This window comes from Hippocampus zosterae, chromosome 8 (assembly GCF_025434085.1).
Source record: "Hippocampus zosterae strain Florida chromosome 8, ASM2543408v3, whole genome shotgun sequence".
In the NCBI taxonomy this organism is placed as follows: domain Eukaryota; kingdom Metazoa; phylum Chordata; class Actinopteri; order Syngnathiformes; family Syngnathidae; genus Hippocampus; species Hippocampus zosterae.
The window spans coordinates 21731348-21750487 of NC_067458.1; the positions used below are offsets into that span (position 1 = coordinate 21731348).

Genomic DNA, 19140 nt, shown 5'->3' on the forward strand with positions numbered 1-19140 from the left:
CAACAGTGTCATTACACCTAAAACAGATGAGCGTTAGACCCAAATGCAGTTTTCAACTCCACAAAAATATTGTCGAAATGGTGGGATATATAATTGTACTGTTGCTTCTTTTTTAACTTATTTCCTTCTCTTTGCAGAGTGGTCATAATCCTCTCACCCCCTTGATGCAGGACTCCTCCCCTCTCCTGATCTGGGTTCTGCCAGCTGCGCCTCTCCTCTTCATCCTTATCCTCATCCAAACAGTCCCTCGTCTAGCAGTGACAATATCTAGACTGCGCGAGCGTCACGACCGCGGACGTGCGTTGTTGGAAGCGTGAGCCATGGGGAAATATTTGTTTGTCTAATATTTGCCGTGAACGAGAGGTGACGACGGTGGTTTGAGGAAGCATGGATGCGCACGGTGGTGGTCTCAGAGGAGTCTCTTCTTATGTGGTGGACTTAAACGTGTGACCAGGTAAGTGCCATATAAAAGAAAGAAAGAAATAAAAATCCTTTTAAAAATATACAGTATATTTATTTTATTTTCACAAAATTTGATGTACCGGTAGTCTAAACAAAAACAATATGAGCAAAGGCACTTTTAATATATAATGGCCAGCAGTGAATAATTAATAATATATATAATAAAATATTTTAAATCATGAAAGGTTTAAATGACATTATATATTATCACATTTAATGAGGAGATTTTTTTCCATTCTTTGACAAAATAAAATATATTTACTGACTTGGCTCTGTGTATCAGCAACAATGTTACCAGAGGTACCCTTTCAATATACTGGATATGAATGCATATAAACAAATCTAACAAAATGAAATATTCCAGAAACGATGTATAGAATATTCTCACATGTGAGAAAGATTTATTTTTTGTATTGATTTTCTTCTCAAAGCTTAGCCGATGCATTCTTTAAATACTACGGACACAGTGTAAACAACGTATACTTTTTTTTTATAGCTTTACAACACATATGATTACTTTTTGTTTAAAAAATAAAATAAAACCCATTGTTTACTCATGGAATAATTTAATACAAAATATTAGCAAACCTAGGATTGAATCAATACATTAAAAAAGATCCATGTTTAAAAAATTATTCTGAACAAACGTACATTGACTTGTCTCAATTTAAGAGTGATTTTTCTTAAAAGAATTACAAAGTACTTTAATGACCGAGTTTAGCGTTGTAAACAAATTATTAAAAAATCATTTTTCTATATACGGCGGACATCCGTACATAAAAATAATTTTGAAAAAAATTGTACCAAAAAAGAAAATACCTGAAATATCATGAGTTTTTGATAATTATTTTTAGTCTGGATTATTATTGTTCAGTGTGTAAATAAAACAACAAAATTAAAAGATTGATCCATGAAAAAAAATCATACATCAATTATAAAACTAAATAATACAAAAATATCTATTTTTATTAATTTATTTATGTTTTTTTTTTTTTACAAAATAAAACAATCTTGTTTACTTCAGTAGTTTAGTGTGTATTAGCAAAGCTACCCTTGAAATAACATGCACCAATACTTTTCTAATACACACTATTTATCGTATTTCATATTCTAATACGTTTTACATTGTGAATAGAATTTTAATGAGTACAATAAATAAATAGAAAAAAAAGACAACAACAATTGCTCATATATCATCCCGCAAATATACATCAGAAATTCTACAGCAAAATGTTCTGACAAAACCTTTTAAAACATGGCAAAACCATCATCTTGACGATAGCTTACATAGCTTCCGTTATTCCTGCCCGGGTCGAGGTTGCCCTGATAAATAGAAAGCCTCAAGCCTCAAGCCTCTTAGCGGGTCTTTACACTACAGTGCTGCTAATCTCCCACAAACCAAATAAGAGCATTATTATATTAGCAGATCATTCTGTCAACCATAACACTAATAGTAATTCTGCACCTGTAAGTTGTGGCGCTAAATTTCATTCAGTGGTTGGTACTTAAATCCATTTTGTCAGGGATCCGCACTGAACTCAAGGAACTTTTTTTCCGTCAACTTTTTACTCTTATCCCCTCCATTGCAACACAAAGAAAATCCGCTGACAGGAGCTCTTTTAGAATTGGGATTTCTTTTTTTTAACGCAAATTTATTGCAATTTTTCGGAATACTTTCACACACATTACAATGTAAGACAAAAACAATGACGTTCAAACATAAAATTGGCAAAAATAGGCAGATTTTACTGTTGTGACGTTAAATACGAAAGGACAGTATTGTAAAAACGGTCATATGTCCTGCCTGTTAGTCATATTTTTATTGTTTTCAGCATTTAGGGGACAAAACAACAAAGTTATTTTATTCATTAAATAGTTTTTAAAAATGAAGCTGCCGATTAATTGTTTATCCTGTTAACCCATTCCAGATGTCCTAAAACACAAGCAAAAAAATATATATATATTTTTCAGTGTTAGCAAAGCCACAGGAACATGATTTGAAAGCATGAAAGTCTTTGCATGAAAGGTACTAAACGAGGGAAACCTTTCAAAATGGGCCACTTAAGGTAAACCAAGCGAGTAATTTCTACCAACGCAAAATGGCTGTAATAGCCTAGAGGTGCCACAAGATAGCAGCAAAGCACTTTTTCAATTGGACAAGGCTATGGCCTGACGAAAGGGAGCGCCTCCCCCTCAGTTCAACATAGTTACTTGGCACCAAATGTCACTAGATGGCATTGAAGCAATATTTTGCATTTAGACAAAGCTGACCTCTGACAAGATGAAGCTCCTCCCTTTTAGTTAAAGATATTATAGTCATCATATCTTTCTAACTAAACTTGGTTTTGGATAAATAAGGGTTACAAAATGACAACAATCAATGCTGTTTTGAACTGCTCAAAATTCCTTCCAATTTGGCAGTTGTGCTTCGACTTTTTATATCCGCTGGACATAACATGAAATAAACATGAAACAAATCTTTAATTTTTTAAAGCAACCAGATTCCCATATGTTGACATGAAAAATCCAGGTAAGGAGTCAAAACGTAATTATCTTCTCGTCACATTTCAATGAGCTTTTGTTGATGTGGCCGATGATGTAATGCTATCCAAGTTTACCTTTAACTTCACTGGCGAAAGGTAAACTACTGTCAGTGTCGTTTAATGTAGTGGGGCCAGGAGGGGTGGGGCTTGTGCTGTGTTGCTTAACTCCCTGGCATTAGCGCTAATCCGCACGTGCCGACACGTGTTACAACCACAGACGTTCGCGAAGGAGTTTAAACGATTGCAAAGATGTCGGCGAAAAAAATTAAACGGACCAATGCTGACTGCTTAATGGCAGCAAAGACTTCAGAGACTCCTCCAGAGCAGGACGTGTACGCACCTCTGCTTCCAGATTGCAAATGACGACACCTCTGATGAATTAAATCCCATAAAATTTGATCATAATTTCCCTGCTGGAGGCAATGTTTCTTCACCAAAGCGTTCAACTGTGTGTGTGTGTTGGCATCTACTAAATGTCAGCCACACTTTCATGTCTCCTGTGCCCAGTTGGTTTTACATTGCAGTTCTGCTTACCTTTCAGTTTGAACATGATAGCGCTGCCATGTGATCTGGTCGTCAGAAAAGAGAAGATCTTCAGCCAGCCTAGCTTCCAGGTCATAGGCAGACAAACTGTAGGGGAGGGTGGCGGTGGTTATTCTGTAAATTAGATTATTCAAATTACGACATCACAGACACATTTCAGGAAATAATAGGAGAGAGTGCGGGCGGTACAATGGTGCCTTGAGATACAAGTGACGTGAGATTTTCCGAGATGGAAGCGCTGTATGGTGGCAGTGAACTCATTTCGCAACATGAGCAGTTTGGCTGATAGTGACCAACAGTGACTCGAATTTATTCATGGCATTGCCACGCTCAGGGAACAAATTAAACTTGTTTCCCAAGGCACCACTGTACTGTAGGAGCAGGTTGTTTTTTGGGTGACATCTTATGGTGTTACAGACACAGCAGAAAAATCTAAAAATAAAACCCACGCAGACAACATTCAAACGCCACACAGGAAGGCCGGACCTTGAATTGAACCCTGCACCGTGAGGCGAACGTGCTAACCAGTCGACCACTGTGTCGCCACTCACGAACCCATCCTTGAAATTGAAGACAAAGTTTGTCCTTTCGGTTTGAAGCCAACATTTTGGGCCAATTCCAGGGCTCATACTTTAAAAGTTTGATGATAATTTCAAATGATGATGATTGACTGTATCTTGCTATTCATCTGACAACTATGTTAATTGTGAGTTATTATGACATCATGTATTACAGTCCTACCGTTGACTCAATTGCAACTTTTGTTATCAACAATCAATTCTCACAATTGGTAGCTAACGAAGATCTATAAAAAAAAAATGGTCCAGACTGCACCTTGTCAGACGTGAACAAAGCAGCCCTTAACTATGCGTTCCCAAACAAGTCTGGCTAATAGACTTACCCGCGCTATATATTCACACACCCATGCTGCCAGCAGGGCCAGAGCAAACCCGTAAGTAGCACTTATTTTAAAAGCAGGGCTGACCGTTCACACACACAGAGAACACGCTCATCCTGTTTAGTGGTAAGGATATAAGGAGGGTGTATTTTTAGTGGCTGTCTATATACACTCCGCCACACAGTGAAAACGTGTCAATGTCGGGTCCATATATTTTGGAAATGAGAACGATTAAAGCCGAGAAATGAACAACCCCGAGAATACAATTCTCTGGAAGTTACCGTAGCGCTTAAAAAATCCACCGAGCAACATAAAACGGGTTGGACACGTCTGTCATAACAGGACACGTGAAAAAGTCTAAAGAAGCATGAAATTGAACAGGAAGTTGGCCATTTTGGGTTGAAACGGTCATTTCGTGCTCAGATATCTGAATCGACTTTGTACCTCAAGAAATCCAGTCCACTGAGTCTTTTCCTAAAAAAACCAGACAACTTTGTAGCAACCTTTCCTTTGTTGTTATTGTTTCTTCTCAGGCCAGCAGGGCCTAACACTACACCATGGCGAAGATCAACAGCGAAATCTCCTACTTAACCAGATGCCGCTTGTCCAGTCGCACATCGGACGAGGAGCTGTCTGTCGTCGAAAATGGAGACAGCAGGTATGCTTGAAGCTTGAAGATTCTGAGCCTTGTCTCCATTGAGGGGATCAAATGTGGTCTTATTTCCAGTTATGGGGAAGATACATAACATGCTTACTTCAAGCTTTTGCGGCCTTTTGTATATTCCATTAATATTTGTGCACCCCTATATTGAAGGTTTTTAAGCAGGCACACAAATAAGGTTTTGGGTTTCAAATCCAGACCTTCAAATGTTTGTTACCCGTGTTGACCTTGAATGCCTTAAATATCGTTGGAATGCTAATGTTAGCCACCTAGCATCATTACATAAAGGTAAGGCCGGGAAGAAGCCAGGGGATCGACCGAGTAGACCAGGGGTGTCCAAACTTTTTGCCAAGGGGGGCAGATTTTATGTGGTAAAATGTCGGGGGGCCGACCTTGGCTGACATTCTTTACATTGAACAACAATATTGTTCAACAAATTTTAGTAAGCCAGTCTGTTTCACATTTCCATTTTTATTTTAATTTCAACAATCTTAAGAATTTCTTTTGGTTCATTTGAAACAGGTATATCACATGCAACTGCTTATTCACTTGACTTTTTCTTAAACAGAAGTCTCCTGAGTGCAAATTGATTGATTTGAAACATAAAATGTATCACCATGACTTTTCAATAGTCACAAAACCTTTGACTCGAACAACAGGGAAATGAACAAGCAATACACATATCCACAACTGCAAGGATCATTTGAAATATGACATATCAGTCAATATAAACACGTAGTGATGTCTTGTTAACTCGCGAGTGATGCCCTCTAGTGTCTAAATGCTATTACTCATTTAGTGAATGCTATTACTCATTTAGCCACTAGAGGGAAGCAGTACTCTATGAAACATCACTCACCAGTCTACGAGACCTCAGTCAATGCAACACGTGTTCCATTGCGCCCAAACTGCGGGCCAGACGGCACTGATTTTATGACGGGCCGAGGGCCGGATGAAATTCGACCGCGGGCCGGATTTGGCCGCCGGGCCGGACTTTGGACATGCCTGGAGTAGACAGTCCCATTTGAACTTCGGAGGTGCTGATCTGTAGAGTATATTGTATGTGTTAGCCATGCTGACACATTGCATCCCAGTGCAGATTTAAGAAGAATGTGACAGAATCAGGAAATAGACAATCCCATTTGACATGACTTTACAAAGGTTCCTACGAAATTTGGATCTGTAGAGTACATTACCTGGGTTCTCCAGACATCTGTCACCCCAGTGGTGTCACTTTAAAAAAATAGAAATGCTAACATGTATCATTGGCATCACAACGTAAAGGTAAGAAAAGTGATGCACACAAATTGACAGTCCCCATGAGACACCATTTTCAATCGCTGGTGGTTTCAGCAAAGTTAGAGGTTCCTTCGATGGCTCCCTAAAGGATTCTCAGAAAGTTGCCATCTGCAGACTACCTCGCCTGAGGGACACAGCTATGATCTGTGAGAATGAAAAAAATCTTTTTGATCGTGACATATGATATTGGTACTTTTTGGCTCAAGTTCTGCGGACGATGTCTTCCAGTCACAATTCCGAGAGGGCGCTGTCTTCAAAGTCCAACAGAACGCCGTTCACTGGTCCAGGAGCAATGGCCAGGTAAACACTGACATGAGCGACTCTGCCTTGTGATTCTGACCACCCCCCTTTTCTCAGTAGCCTAGATGAGTGTCACGTCGTTGTTGTTTCCGCTCTCTCTGATCATGTCTAGGCTCTCTTACTTCTTCTACACGCTGCGCAACTGGGCCTTTAACAGGATAAACCCTGAAGTACCAGCGAGGCGCGACTCTTTCCTGGAGCGCTTCAGAGGCCCCGAGCTCAAAGAAATGTCGGGCTGCAAGAGCGACAGACAGTCCTTGGACCACAACGGCACAACACGCAGGAAGAAGTGAGTAGAAGTAGTGATAATCGGAATAATGTCGACCGTGAAATAAGCGACCTGACTCCGTTCTTTGTTTCGAAAGTCTTGGCAGTAAGTGGCCGCTAGCTACTTACAACATGAATAACTGCAACAACACAGATGAGTAAGTGTGTATACTTGGTAGAAAACTGGGTGGTACTCTGGCCTAGCATCCTTTCCCTTCCCAGTTTAATCCTCTTTTCCTTGTCTTGGTCGTTTGTTGCGTTACACGACCAAAACTACAGTTTCAACAAGAATCTCTGTACGACAGGGGCTTCGTGTAAACTTGCAAGGGATCTGCCGTAAGGCTGTGATTTGCACCAACACTACCAAGATAGTTCCAAACCTGCACCAGACCCTTCCGTCTTGGTGTTCTCCAAAATTCCTCCAGTAGTCCTTCATAGACCTACAGTACTTTACGCCTTTTGCCCCAATTTACAGCAAGAGTTTATGACCCTCGGCAAAACGAAGTAAAGAAAGAGGAGATTAAAACAAAAAAAGAACAACCTCCCAAGATAGTTCCAGACCTCCACCAGATCCTCTCCTCTTGGTGTAATCTGGTATCCCTTTGGTTGTCCCTCATAGACATAGAATCCCCTTTTGTGATGAAGAGAATTAAAAATCCAAGATTGTTTCCCTTAGCAAAAAGGAAGACAAAAAAGAGGAGATTAAAAAAGACCCAAAGGATGAAAAAAACAATGACAAAAAGGAGAAGAAAGATGAGAAAAAGGATGAAAAGAAGGATGACAAAAAAGATGATAAGAAAGATGACAAAAAGAAAGAGGAGCCCCCGTAAGTACTCTCCGATAGACTTCACTTCAGGATGATTTAATTCCAGAAACATCTGATTCCTGCATTCTTCGATAAGGCCTCGACAAAAGCTTTTTTACATTTTTAAATCCAGGAAGGAGATCTGGATCATGAACCCAGCTGCAGACGTATACTACAGGTGGCTGACGGTCATCGCTGCCCCGGTGTTTTACAACCTGATCATGATTGTGACCAGGTATTCTTTTCCTCTCTTGGTTTACTATCCAAAGTGAAACTGAAAAGTCTTACAATCTTTTCAACTATTTTACCAGGGCCTGTTTCAATGAACTCCAGGACCGCTTCACAAAACTTTGGATCTTCTTGGACTACACCTCAGACTTCATCTACTACACAGACACGTTTGTCAGGTCAAGGACAGGTCAGTTTCTTGGCCAGGTGTCCACGCCGCAGCCCCTTGGAACCATTGATCCTTATTCGTCTATGCCAGGGGTGGGCAATTATTTTGCCGGGGGGGCCAAATGAGAATCAGAAAATACTGTGGAGGGCCGGGCCAAAAGTTAGAAATAGAAATAGAAAATAAAGAAGAGCAATAATGTAACATTCTCCTCCACCATCACACTCAGCACTGGTTCTCCTCAAAGATGTGTACTGAGGCCCCTGTTGTTCACGCTCTACACATTTGACTGATCTCTTATTTGCGGTCCAGTTTGTGGAAAGTTTTTAACATGATAACAATCAAACCATTCTAGGAAATGTTAATTTACTCGAGCCACAAGCAATTCACTCTGAGCATGGAAATTGCCAGAATCGGACTGAGTAAGAATCGCTTCCTTGTTTTTCAAAGTCTTGTAGATTTGAGTCTTTTCGACTCCAGGCATCTCCTGAATGTTTCGTACTTTGTTACCCGCTTTGTTTAATCACATACATATCACTTTCCCTTCCATGGTCATTACTCTCTCCCTCTGACTTCGTCTTCCCCTCCCCTCCTCCCTGTGCTCTGAAACTTGAAGTAACTGCGCCACCTGGTGTTGAAATACTTGTCATTACAAGTCCAAACAAAATGAGTGCAATCAAACCTTAATTGTGCACCAATCTCCGGCGGGCCGGATTAAAAAGACCAATGGGCCGGATCCGGCCCGCTGGCCGTAGTTTGCCTGGTCTACGCCTTTCAGACAGAACTTGCCTGGTAGTCCCAAGTGTACATTCACTCAGCTCTTGCGGCTTTGCACATTCAGATAAACCAATGTGCGGTGATGTCGGCGACTCAAAAGGGAAAGTAGTGTGGGCAGTGCGTCTCAGGTGTTATGCTGCTGTCACACCGAACGCAACTTGAGTGTTTCTGGCAGTGCGTCAACGCAGTTCACGTTAAATCTGTAAATCAAAGCATCACTGCAGATTAATAGCCGGCAAATGTGCAGATAGATTATATTCTTGTGTCTGTTCCTCAGGCTACCTGGAACAAGGCCTGCTGGTGAAGGACGCCACAAAGCTGAGAGCTAAATACAGGACCACATCACAGTTCAAGTACGACATTATTTCCATGATCCCCACCGATCTGCTCTTCTTGAAATATGGATACAATAACCCAGAGTTCCGCTTCAACCGCCTCTGCAAGATCTCCAGGCTGTTCGAGTTCTTCGAAAGGACTGAGACCAGGACCAGCTTCCCCAACATGTTTCGCATTAGCAATCTCGTACTCTACATCCTGGTCATCATCCACTGGAACGCCTGTATGTTTTTTGCTATCTCCAAGACCATTGGTTTCGGTTCGGACACTTGGGTGTACCCCAACATCAGCCACCCGGAGCATGGCCGCCTGGCCAGAAAATACATCTATTCCCTCTACTGGTCCACACTGACCCTCACCACCATCGGCGAGACTCCTGCGCCGGTGAGAGACGTGGAGTACCTCTTTGTCATCGCCGATTTCCTCACCGGTGTGCTGATCTTCGCCAGTATCGTCGGAAACGTTGGCGCCATGATCTCCAACATGAACGCCTCCCGCGCCGAGTTTCAGGCCAAGATTGACTCCATCAAACAGTACATGCAGTTCCGCAAGGTCACCAAAGACCTCGAGGCCAGGGTGATCAAGTGGTTCGACTACCTGTGGACGGAGAAAAAGACTTGCGATGAGAAAGAGGTTCTGAAGAACCTGCCGGACAAACTCAAGGCTGAAATCGCCATCAACGTCCACCTGGACACACTGAAGAAAGTGCGCATCTTCCAGGACTGCGAGGCGGGACTCCTTATCGAGTTGGTGCTCAAGCTGGAGCCTCAAGTCTTCAGTCCTGGGGACTACATCTGCAAGAAGGGCGATATCGGCCGGGAGATGTACATCATCAAGGAAGGCAAGCTAGCGGTGGTGGCCGACGATGGCGTCACGCAGTTTGTGGTCCTCAGCGACGGCGCATACTTTGGGGAAATCAGCATCCTGGGCATCAAAGGCAGCAAGGCCGGGAACAGGAGAACAGCCAACATCCGAAGCGTGGGCTACTCTGATCTCTTTGCCCTCTCCAAGGATGACTTGATGGAGGCGCTCACCGAGTACCCAGACGCCAAGAAGGCCCTGGAGGAGAAGGGCAAGGCCATATTGATGAAGGACAACCTGATCGATGAAGCGGTGGCTAATGCTGGTGCAGACCCCAAGGACCTGGAGGAGAAGCTGACCAGGCTGCAGGACAACCTGGACGTCATGCAGACCAAGTTTGCTAAGCTCATGGCCGAGTTCACTTCCAGCCAGATGCGCATGAAGCAACGGGTCAGCCAAATGGAGGCTCAGGTGAAGGCCGTCAAACCCGAGGATCTGTCAGAAGTGGTGGCCGACAAGGACAAAAAGGTTCAGTGAAGGACTTTACGAGGAGCGAAGGGACTTTCCCAATGTCCGAACTGTTTTTATCTATTTATACATCTGGCCAGGTATGTCCAGAGAATCCTTGTAAATGTCACGAAGAGTGAAAAGTAATCAACGCCCACACAAAGGTTTGCAATTGTGTTCCCCACAGTGGGAATTTCCCCCGGCATATTGCTGCCTCCCACAGGTCAATTTGGGTACTACATCAGGTTATGTCTTTCATTTGGTTGAAAATCCAGATAGGGGGGGAAAAAAAAGGACAAAGGATCAAGTCAAAACAACAGAAGCAATGCCCCTGCAGTAAGTGACATTTGATATTGTAAATATGAATGTACCTGTATATTTATGCACATTACATGAAGATGTCTCACTGTGTTTGTCTACATGGTCATTTTGTAGATAAAATAAAAATATATTTCTTGCACATTTTGTCGGGGGTTGTTGTTGAAATGCTGCCCAATTTGAAACGCATAATCGACGGATGGGCATCATCAGATTATGAGCAATTTGAGTTTTCCTCATCGCGCGTGGAAGGAGCAGAGCAAAACGTCATGACTTGCCATATGCACAGAAACAAAAATTCAGCTCCCGCAGCCAGTTTAATTTAGCAACAAGAAATTTGGTCTGTCTTGAGTAGCAGACCCAAGTCTCAAAAAGTCATGCACAAAAACGTAGACGACGTCTTTCACGGCTCGCAGTAATCAAAATAGCTGACGCTAATGAGGTTAAACACTGTTTCACATCCACAAACTGCCTTATTTTCTGACTCCCCTAAGAAGACTGTCACTTAGATTGCTGGACATTTTCACTGCTCCAAAGGGGAGTTCTAGTCTGGTGGCGGACCCAGTGGAAGGTGAGGTGCAAAAAAAAAAAAAAAAAACACATAGTAGTGCGTAATGGACTTGAAGTTTTAAATGTCGACACGACTCGTCGGCTTGTGGGTTCCACCCCTAGTAGTGTATGTGTTCAAGAGTTTTCAAAGAGGCTGCTGCAGTCGATCCGGACGGCATCCAGCGTCAATTTCCCAATAATCTGAGGCTCCATGTGCTCATTGAACAAGGTGCAAGCGGGCAGCGGCATCAGGATGTGTCCAAACTCGTCCCCCTCCTCATCATCTCCATCTACCTCCTCCTCGACCAGGCATCCGTCTTGGCATCCGGCTGAGATGTAGTCTACAGTTTTCATTTTGGAGTCGAGCAAGGTCCGGGTCTGCTCCGGGCCGTCTGACTCAATGGAAACGCTCTTGATGTACGTGGTGAGGGGCCGCCGAGATGCGGAAGGAGGGCTGGTCGGGGGGGAGGCTGCCCCCTCTTTGTTGTGATTCGACAGCTTCTCTTCATCAGTGATGATGATGATGATGTCAGGCTCCTCCTCGATCAGAACGGACTCACTCTGCCGGGAAGGCAACTTCATTTTACCCTGTACCGTAACACACACACACACACACACAAAACAAAAAAACAATTGAAAATAATAAAACAAACATTATCTGTAGATGTCTCAGAAGCAAGTTAGAGAGCTCGATAGCGAGCTAAAGAGAGAGAGTTGTCGGCAGTATGTGAGAGAGATGGCGAGCTAGTTGGATAGTTTGATCAGAGCTACATACAGCTAGCTAGCTAAATAGCGAGCTACATAGGTAGCTAGCTAGATGATAAATGTTCTGTAAAGCACTTTGTTACAGCTACAACTGTTCTGAAGGCACTATAGGTCTTTTTTTAAACCATTAATAGTGGTTTGCCAACAGTCTAGTTCAAGGATAACAGAAAAGGGAAAAAAAACAACCTCAAGAAGATCATGAGAACAATAAATGGTGTCATCATTATTTAGCAAACAACAACAGATTTATGATTTAGTCTCGAGCGTGTGGGATGCTTTTCCAGAATTTTTACTTTACCCCACTTATACTCTAATCACCTTGTCCTGAGTGATTTCTTTTGCCCATTTGCTGTTTGCCGGATCCGGCACCACTTGGAACATGAAGCACTGGAAAAGCAGCCATACCCTGCAAAAGAGGACGCATTCTGGTTCAACAAGGCAAGCTAATCCATCATGGGCCTATTTTATTAATTTTTTTGCTGATGCACTACGTTATCGACCTCTTCTTCACGGCTGCAATTTGACACAGGCACAGCAACAGCGACGCTCCCACGGACAACAGCGGGCACAAGACCAGGAGGAACACCGGGATCCCTTCTACAGCTGTGAATGACAACAATTTCTTTTTAATCGCGAGAGCCGAGGTTAGGCACCACATCCTTGACATAAAACTGCATCACAGCAATGTGGATTTTTTAATTGATTTTGTTTCACTGTTACCACCTAATAACAAACAGTGCCTTGAGATATGAGTTTAATTTGTTCCATGACCATGGTCACAACACAAAATAATGGTCCCAAAAAAGAAAAAAAAATGCATTGTGTTTTCTAGGAAAGAAAATAGCATTTTGTAATACTGTACTTTTTTTCTTGATTAAAACAGACATCCATGAAGTGATTAAATCAAATGTAATCAAACTTTTTTTTTTTTGGTCACATTTGCCTGGAGGTGGTTACAGCTCCTAAGCTAGCTACGGAAATATTTGTCGTTCTTTGCAGAGTATAAAGAATACATGCCTATGAATATTGTGATATTGTCTGTCTGCATGTGTTGCATCGCTGCTGATGTTCAAACATCTGTTGCTAATTGTTAGCCTGTCATATTGCATTTTGTGTGAGCACAAAGCCAGTGGAAGGAAAAGTGATTATGTTATTTTCAACATACGATGAGAAATTCTCTTTGTTTTTTTAAATGAGACTCAACTGGAAGTGGCATTAAAACAGCTTAAAGTCTCGTTTTTCAAGAATTGCTAATCGACCGAACTTGGGCTTGTTGTGAGTTGAGTTGAATTCACCCGTATTTCAAGACACAATCCCCAATAAGAATGATGACAATAATATTCTGACGACCAGCCTTTCAGTGATGCAGTCGCACTGATGCGCTCACCTTGGATTATGATCTTAACTTTTCGAGTAGCTGGACTTTCTCCCTGAGAAGTCCAAGCAGTCATCCACAGGCTGTGGGCACCCGGAGGAAGGTCCTCCAACACAAATCTCCGCCTGGTCGCTTGAACCGAGTCTGCAAATAAACAATATCAATGACATAAAATCAACTTGATCAAGATATTCATTTGGGGTTTTCTTACATTGCTGCACACTCCCATTAGCATCTTCCAGATAGATGGTGTACTCCGTGATGCACCCGCCACGCTGAGCCCTGGGAAGCTCCGCCCACGTCAAAGTCACACGACTGGCATCCACTTCCTGTTGAAACGATGGACCGGCTTTGGGTACTACAAAAGAGGGAATAGAAATGAAAGGAGTGAGACATTGATTTAAACAATTCACTCTCGTGCATTTTTTTTTTTAAGCACGAGACTGGCCTCAGAGGAGTATTGATCCTGAAAGCTCACATACTACCACCTGATCGGCTGGTGTTGAGAAGCTTAAAGGTGCTGGTGGTCATAGAGCCGTCGCTGTAGAGAACATAAACGGCTCCTTCGTAGCACTCAGACGCATTCAAACCTGTGCACAGGGGAAAAAAAACGCATGTGGAAAAGTGGCCGATTCAGAACACCCCGAAAAAATTATCTAGAACACATTGACAAAAACAGACCAAAAACACGAAGACGACGATGTGCAACACATGAAGAGGGTGATCCATATCACATGAAATGATATACAGTATATAATAATACTTGAAAAAGCAGACCAGAAATTTACCCGTGATGACGGCGCGACTTTCTTCCCCGGACAGTTTGAGCCAGTGCAGCTCCTGCAGCTTGAGCCCCTCGGGGTACCACTCTACCACGTGGGACACCGGCCTTTCCGCTTGTCTCCACAAGAGGGCAACGCCGTGCACATGTGCCTTCACCGTAACGTCCAAATGGGCCGATGCTTAAAAAAAAGGGGCGGGGATAAAAAGTGAGTTTGGGAATCGTCTCTTGGAAAATGTGGATTTTTTTTCACAATTTAAAATGTTGGTGAAAATCTGTCGACAGTCATGCTGAAGTGGAAGTGTTGTAAGCAAAAAGGTAAAAAGTCAGAATGGTTTAAATTGTTTGAGGAATTGGATTTAAGATCGCGAACATAAAACGTGGGCGGAAAAAAAAATAAGGAAGCGCTGTGAATACCGCTGTGGATGCGATCGTTTACCTTTGGTACGATAGGCGACGATTTTGGCCGGTGGAGACGTCCCTTTGGCATTGAGGGCGCTCACCGTCACATAACACCCGGCGCAAAACGCAACGGAAGCGCCGGTGGCGTTTGCACTGAGATTGGACGTGGACACAGACTGGGAGCCGTGTACCGCCACCAAGTATGCCAGGATCTTACCCCTGGCGTGAGCGGCGGTCATCGGCTGGAAAGTCAAGAGAGAAAGAGAGCGATATGACGTTACCGTGGAAAAGGGTAGCCCGGCGTGGAATTCTGAAAACAACTGAAGGAAGTGCATTGTGCTAACGCTAAACTCAAATGCTAGGAAGTGAAGATAGTGTATTCCGTGCAGCTAATGTCAAATGTGAGCCTTGGAAAGAAGAAAAGCTAAATTATAGAGTTAGTTGTGCATTGTGCTAACGCTAAACTCAAATGCTAGGAAGTGAAGATAGTGTATTCCGTGCAGCTAATGTCAAATGTGAGCCTTGGAAAGAAGAAAAGCTAAATTATAGAGTTAGAAGTACGTACGTATTTTTTTTAATGTCTTCATATTACGGGGAATTGGATGTGGAGTTCCTCCAAATGTAAGATTCTTTTGGAAAGTCTTCAGATTAGAATGTTGAATTGGTTGAAAAAAAAGTAATGAAGTGAAACTTAAAATGATATAATCATTTGAATGTTTTTTCGTTGGGGGGGGGGGTGGAATAAAAGTTGGATTTTTAAAAATATTGATCCTATTGAAGAAAAAGGGTTTAAATTGATTGAAATGACGAATATGAGAAGAATTTTCAAATGATAGCATGGAAAATGTGCAATTCTCACACATGAAAGGTACAGAACATTTTGGTCAAATGTCCGCACTCATTTGGAAATTCGATGTGCAATTCTTGCAAAAAAAAGGTGTGAAACCTTTGAAACCAACATTTAGAAGTTAAAATGCATCAGTCAAGGATGAATGAATAGGAGCAGAATTCCGTTGCGATTGTTTTTCTCAAAATGCAAAAAAAAAAGAAGATATTCAGCCTGTTAATTTGTCTCTTGATTCTTAAAACGTTTTCTCAGTACGTGTACAGTATTTGACAAGTCATCGGGGTTTTTTTACTCAATCATTTCTCTTCAGCTCCTCGTTTCTAGTAAAGCGAAACTATCAGCTCTCCTTCACTCGGTTTTAAAATATGACAATACCTCCGTGTGTGTACAGAGGCGTGTGTGTGTGTGAACAAGAGCGTGTGGTTAAAAGTTCACACGCCGTGGTCAAAAATTGACCTTTTACTGTCAAAGTGGAACAGAAAGTGACGCTCAGAAGACATGGAGACAAACTCGCACACAAACGCACGCGCTCTTCTTTTCGTATTTACCTTCCAAAAGAGTCTGATGGACTTGAAGTCGAAGGGAGGTTGAGTGTACCACACATCCAGCTCTTTGGCAGGTGCTGCCAGACCAAAAAACACACAATGTGGACTTTTTTTTTTTGTCTGAAGTGAGGGAGCGGGCCACTTCAAACCAAAGCGGCAGACTAAATTTTGTGGGTCAACACGAGGACGATGTCGACCAAATTTTGCGATGCTAACTGAAACTGTTATCAAGGGCAGCGTTTTTCAAATTTGGGGAGTCTGAAGCATTTTGTGTCAATTCGTCTTTTGAGGTTTTTTTTATGAGCCTGACTCACGGTCAAAACTTGCAACAAAATTTGATCCATCCAGCCATCCATTTTCTGATCCGCTTTACAGCGCAAAATGTAATGTTAAAAAAAAAATGTAAAAAGCTGGCATTAAGGCTACGTTTTCAAAATGTTGAGTTGGGAGGTGACTATTTTCTGGCAAGTCACCAAACTTCAAACCAAGATGGCAGACAAACTGGTTAGTGGGCATGATTATTATTATTTTTTTTTTTTGGTGCGTCTACTTATGATATTCAAGCCTACCAAATTACACGTAAGCAAAACCAAATTTAGCGGTAGAATTTTGTGATTATGGGAGATACCTCAAGCCCCATTAGCAGGTTAGCGATCTAGCACCTTGTACAGTCGATTAGCTTAAACAAATGCATCGCGCCACCCTTGTTGCGCTCTGAAGAAACCGCCGAAACAAATATTGTATCTTCACACCATCACTTTTTACACACGTACTTCCCCGATATGCATAAAGGCTTCCAGAACATGATGTACTCTACTCACAAAACTGTCATTCCAAAACATCAGCGGGACGTTGACAAACATAAATAATGTCAAATTGTGTCCAATGTAATGTACGATTATTTCAAAATGCTTGCCTTCCTCCTGAGTCCAACTGGAGGCGACGTTGCTCCAGTTGCTCCACAGTCCCGAGCTGAATTTGGCTCGAGCTCTGAAACGGTACAACCGGTAGGGCTCCAGAGACCTGATGGACAGCAAACGATCCGAATCCACGGGCACGCTCTGGTGGCGCAAACGATTAGCGTGTTAGCATTTGGTCGGTGGGGATTTGAATGTATTCCCAACGCTACATTCCACAGACTTTTTAAGAAAACATGCAAATCCTTGGGTTGGGAATTCTTTGCGGTCAATTTTACGGACTGAAGTCTGGAACGCATCGATTACAAAATGTTGACTTTTTTGGTCGCGTTCTACCACTTAGCAAAACAGAATTGTAAAAATCTTCATTTTGTCGGACAGACGCTCTCGGGATCTGTACGTAAATGTTATTGCGGGGAAAAACTTTTGTATTATTCTTACCAAATTTGGATAGGTGGTCCACATCCCTGCTTCCGTAGCGTACTGAATCTCCAGGTATTGCGTTTTTTGGGGCGACTGAACCCCGAGGGCGCATCCCCTGGAGGAGCACCGAGGCACAGCGAGAACCGGAGCCGCGGGAATCGCTGTTCACATCATCATCGCAATTTCAACTTTCAAAAAACGCACCACGAACGGTCACCCAAAGAGAAGAACAGAACAAGATACCGATGTTGCTGAGGGTGTAGTTGGCGGGAAGCGACACGGCCGACCCCAGTGCATTGTGGGTGCTGATCCGGACTGAGATGAATTGGACTCCTTGGCGAACAGAAAATCTGGCCGATGGGGGATCGGATGCTCCGATTAAGATTTTGATTGGTGGCCACAACTCCGTGGGATCTCCCGATACGCTCGTCGACACCCTGCGACACATTTGCGACAATTTTTAGTCGTGGGAAGCAGATTTCTTAAAAGTCACCCACACACGTGCGCAAACTAACCAGACTAACTCTGAAGTGTCTCTCAGGTGTGTTTTGCGGCCTCTATCCCAGGAACAAATCACCTCACCGGTCTGGTTGGTCAGCACCTCGTGCTTGCACCGGATGTCCCGCGGCCTCTCCGGCGGGTCTGCAAACGCGAAAACATCCAACGGACTCGTCCGCTTGACAAAATTCATTTTTTGAGCGGGCGCTCGGCACTCACAACCGGCCCAGATGTCAAATCCGCAAGGGTCCAGGTCCATGCCGTGGCACAGGCAGCTGAAGGTCCGTTGCTTGGTGATGTTCTCCACGCGGATGTAAGTGGTGGTGGAGTTGACCACCGTGTGGCGCTGCAGGGCCGGCGGGTGCTCGCTGAACATGGCGCGGTCGCACTCGCGGTGAAAGGCGCAGTACACGTCCAACCTGGAACCTCGGCGGACCACCGCCCCGGCGCTGGACCAGATCACGCAAGCTGAGGTCTCACCTCAGAAGGAAGAAGAGAAGAAAAATGACCTCTGACAAGGCCAGAACTAATTGGGGGCAAGAGCCATACTTTGTTTGATGAGCGAGGGGGGGTTTCGAGGCAGGTGCTTTGGATTCAAAGTTTGGATCAACGCAACTTGATCATTCTTGACTGTAATCCAAAAAGCTTCTTTTGATTCTCAATTTTGATCCAGCGAGGAGTGCGATGCTACATCGTAAAGATCAGGGGGGGGCAGCCCTCCGCAGTCACTTAGCACAAGGCAGGAGAACCGTTTTAGAGAATCGAAAAATGAGCCGCTTTGTTCCTACTTTCTTTCGTCCCCTAAATAGCACCCATGTGGCCTTCCTTCCTTGTTCTCTCCTTCGTTAACTAAAATCAAAAAGCGTGCTCTCTCTCGGATTGCTTCATAAAGATGGTTTGGGTTCTACTTCTGACAGATATTTTAAAAATAAACTCAGGAAACCGTGTGGCTTACCTGCGGCGAGTTGCGCCAGCCGCATCAGCAAGGCAGCGCAGACCAGGAACCGCGCCGTGGGAATCGTCGCCATCGGTCATCAGTAACTTTTTGTGTGCGTGCCTCACATGTTCACAACAAAGACCATCGGCACCCTTCGGAGGAGACACAAAACTGTTGAAATGTGAGTCGC

At 43.3% G+C, this 19140-nt stretch overlaps 2 protein-coding genes across 7 annotated transcripts; one reads left to right on the top strand and one right to left on the bottom strand.

Annotated features, from left to right (window-relative positions):
* On the top strand, window positions 1-11002 carry LOC127605486 (cyclic nucleotide-gated channel cone photoreceptor subunit alpha-like). Of its 6 annotated transcripts, none has more exons than XM_052073033.1 (9): window positions 1-454; window positions 4980-5104; window positions 6613-6706; window positions 6819-6995; window positions 7072-7131; window positions 7650-7799; window positions 7912-8013; window positions 8090-8196; window positions 9227-11002. In XM_052073033.1, exons 2-9 carry the CDS (start codon window positions 5092-5094, stop codon window positions 10621-10623), a joined length of 2100 nt encoding a protein of 699 aa, XP_051928993.1. In that variant the 5' UTR covers window positions 1-454; window positions 4980-5091; the 3' UTR covers window positions 10624-11002. The 6 variants fall into 6 exon arrangements, with proteins under 6 accessions (XP_051928993.1, XP_051928994.1, XP_051928991.1 ...); XM_052073034.1 differs by having other exon boundaries at window positions 6864-6995; XM_052073031.1 differs by having other exon boundaries at window positions 6635-6706.
* A 207-nt stretch (window positions 11003-11209) lies between these two features.
* On the bottom strand, window positions 11210-19140 carry il12rb2 (interleukin 12 receptor, beta 2a). The gene is made up of 15 exons (XM_052073030.1): window positions 18969-19140; window positions 18233-18493; window positions 18031-18157; window positions 17759-17952; window positions 17534-17676; window positions 17092-17236; window positions 16179-16252; window positions 14821-15025; window positions 14389-14562; window positions 14089-14190; window positions 13812-13958; window positions 13613-13744; window positions 12726-12828; window positions 12544-12631; window positions 11210-12048 (listed from the first exon to the last, which is right to left on the bottom strand). The coding sequence occupies exons 1-15, from the start codon at window positions 19039-19041 to the stop codon at window positions 11596-11598; spliced, it is 2421 nt and encodes an 806-aa protein (XP_051928990.1). The 5' UTR covers window positions 19042-19140; the 3' UTR covers window positions 11210-11595.

Bases quoted from the DNA above. Each gene is read 5' to 3' on its own strand.
- LOC127605486 (XM_052073031.1), top strand. From the start codon at position 5,004: ATGGCGAAGATCAACAGCGAAATCTCCTACTTAACCAGATGCCGCTTG. The intron at 6,996-7,071 runs GTGAGTAGAAGT...TTGTTTCGAAAG, and splicing joins GGCACAACACGCAGGAAGAA to TCTTGGCAGTAAGTGGCCGC. The intron at 8,014-8,089 runs GTATTCTTTTCC...CTATTTTACCAG, and splicing joins CTGATCATGATTGTGACCAG to GGCCTGTTTCAATGAACTCC.
- il12rb2 (XM_052073030.1), bottom strand. From the start codon at position 19,041: ATGGCGACGATTCCCACGGCGCGGTTCCTGGTCTGCGCTGCCTTGCTG. The intron at 17,677-17,758 runs GTATCTTGTTCT...TGATGTGAACAG, and splicing joins CTACACCCTCAGCAACATCG to CGATTCCCGCGGCTCCGGTT. The intron at 16,253-17,091 runs GCAAGCATTTTG...TTGGTCTGGCAG, and splicing joins CAGTTGGACTCAGGAGGAAG to CACCTGCCAAAGAGCTGGAT.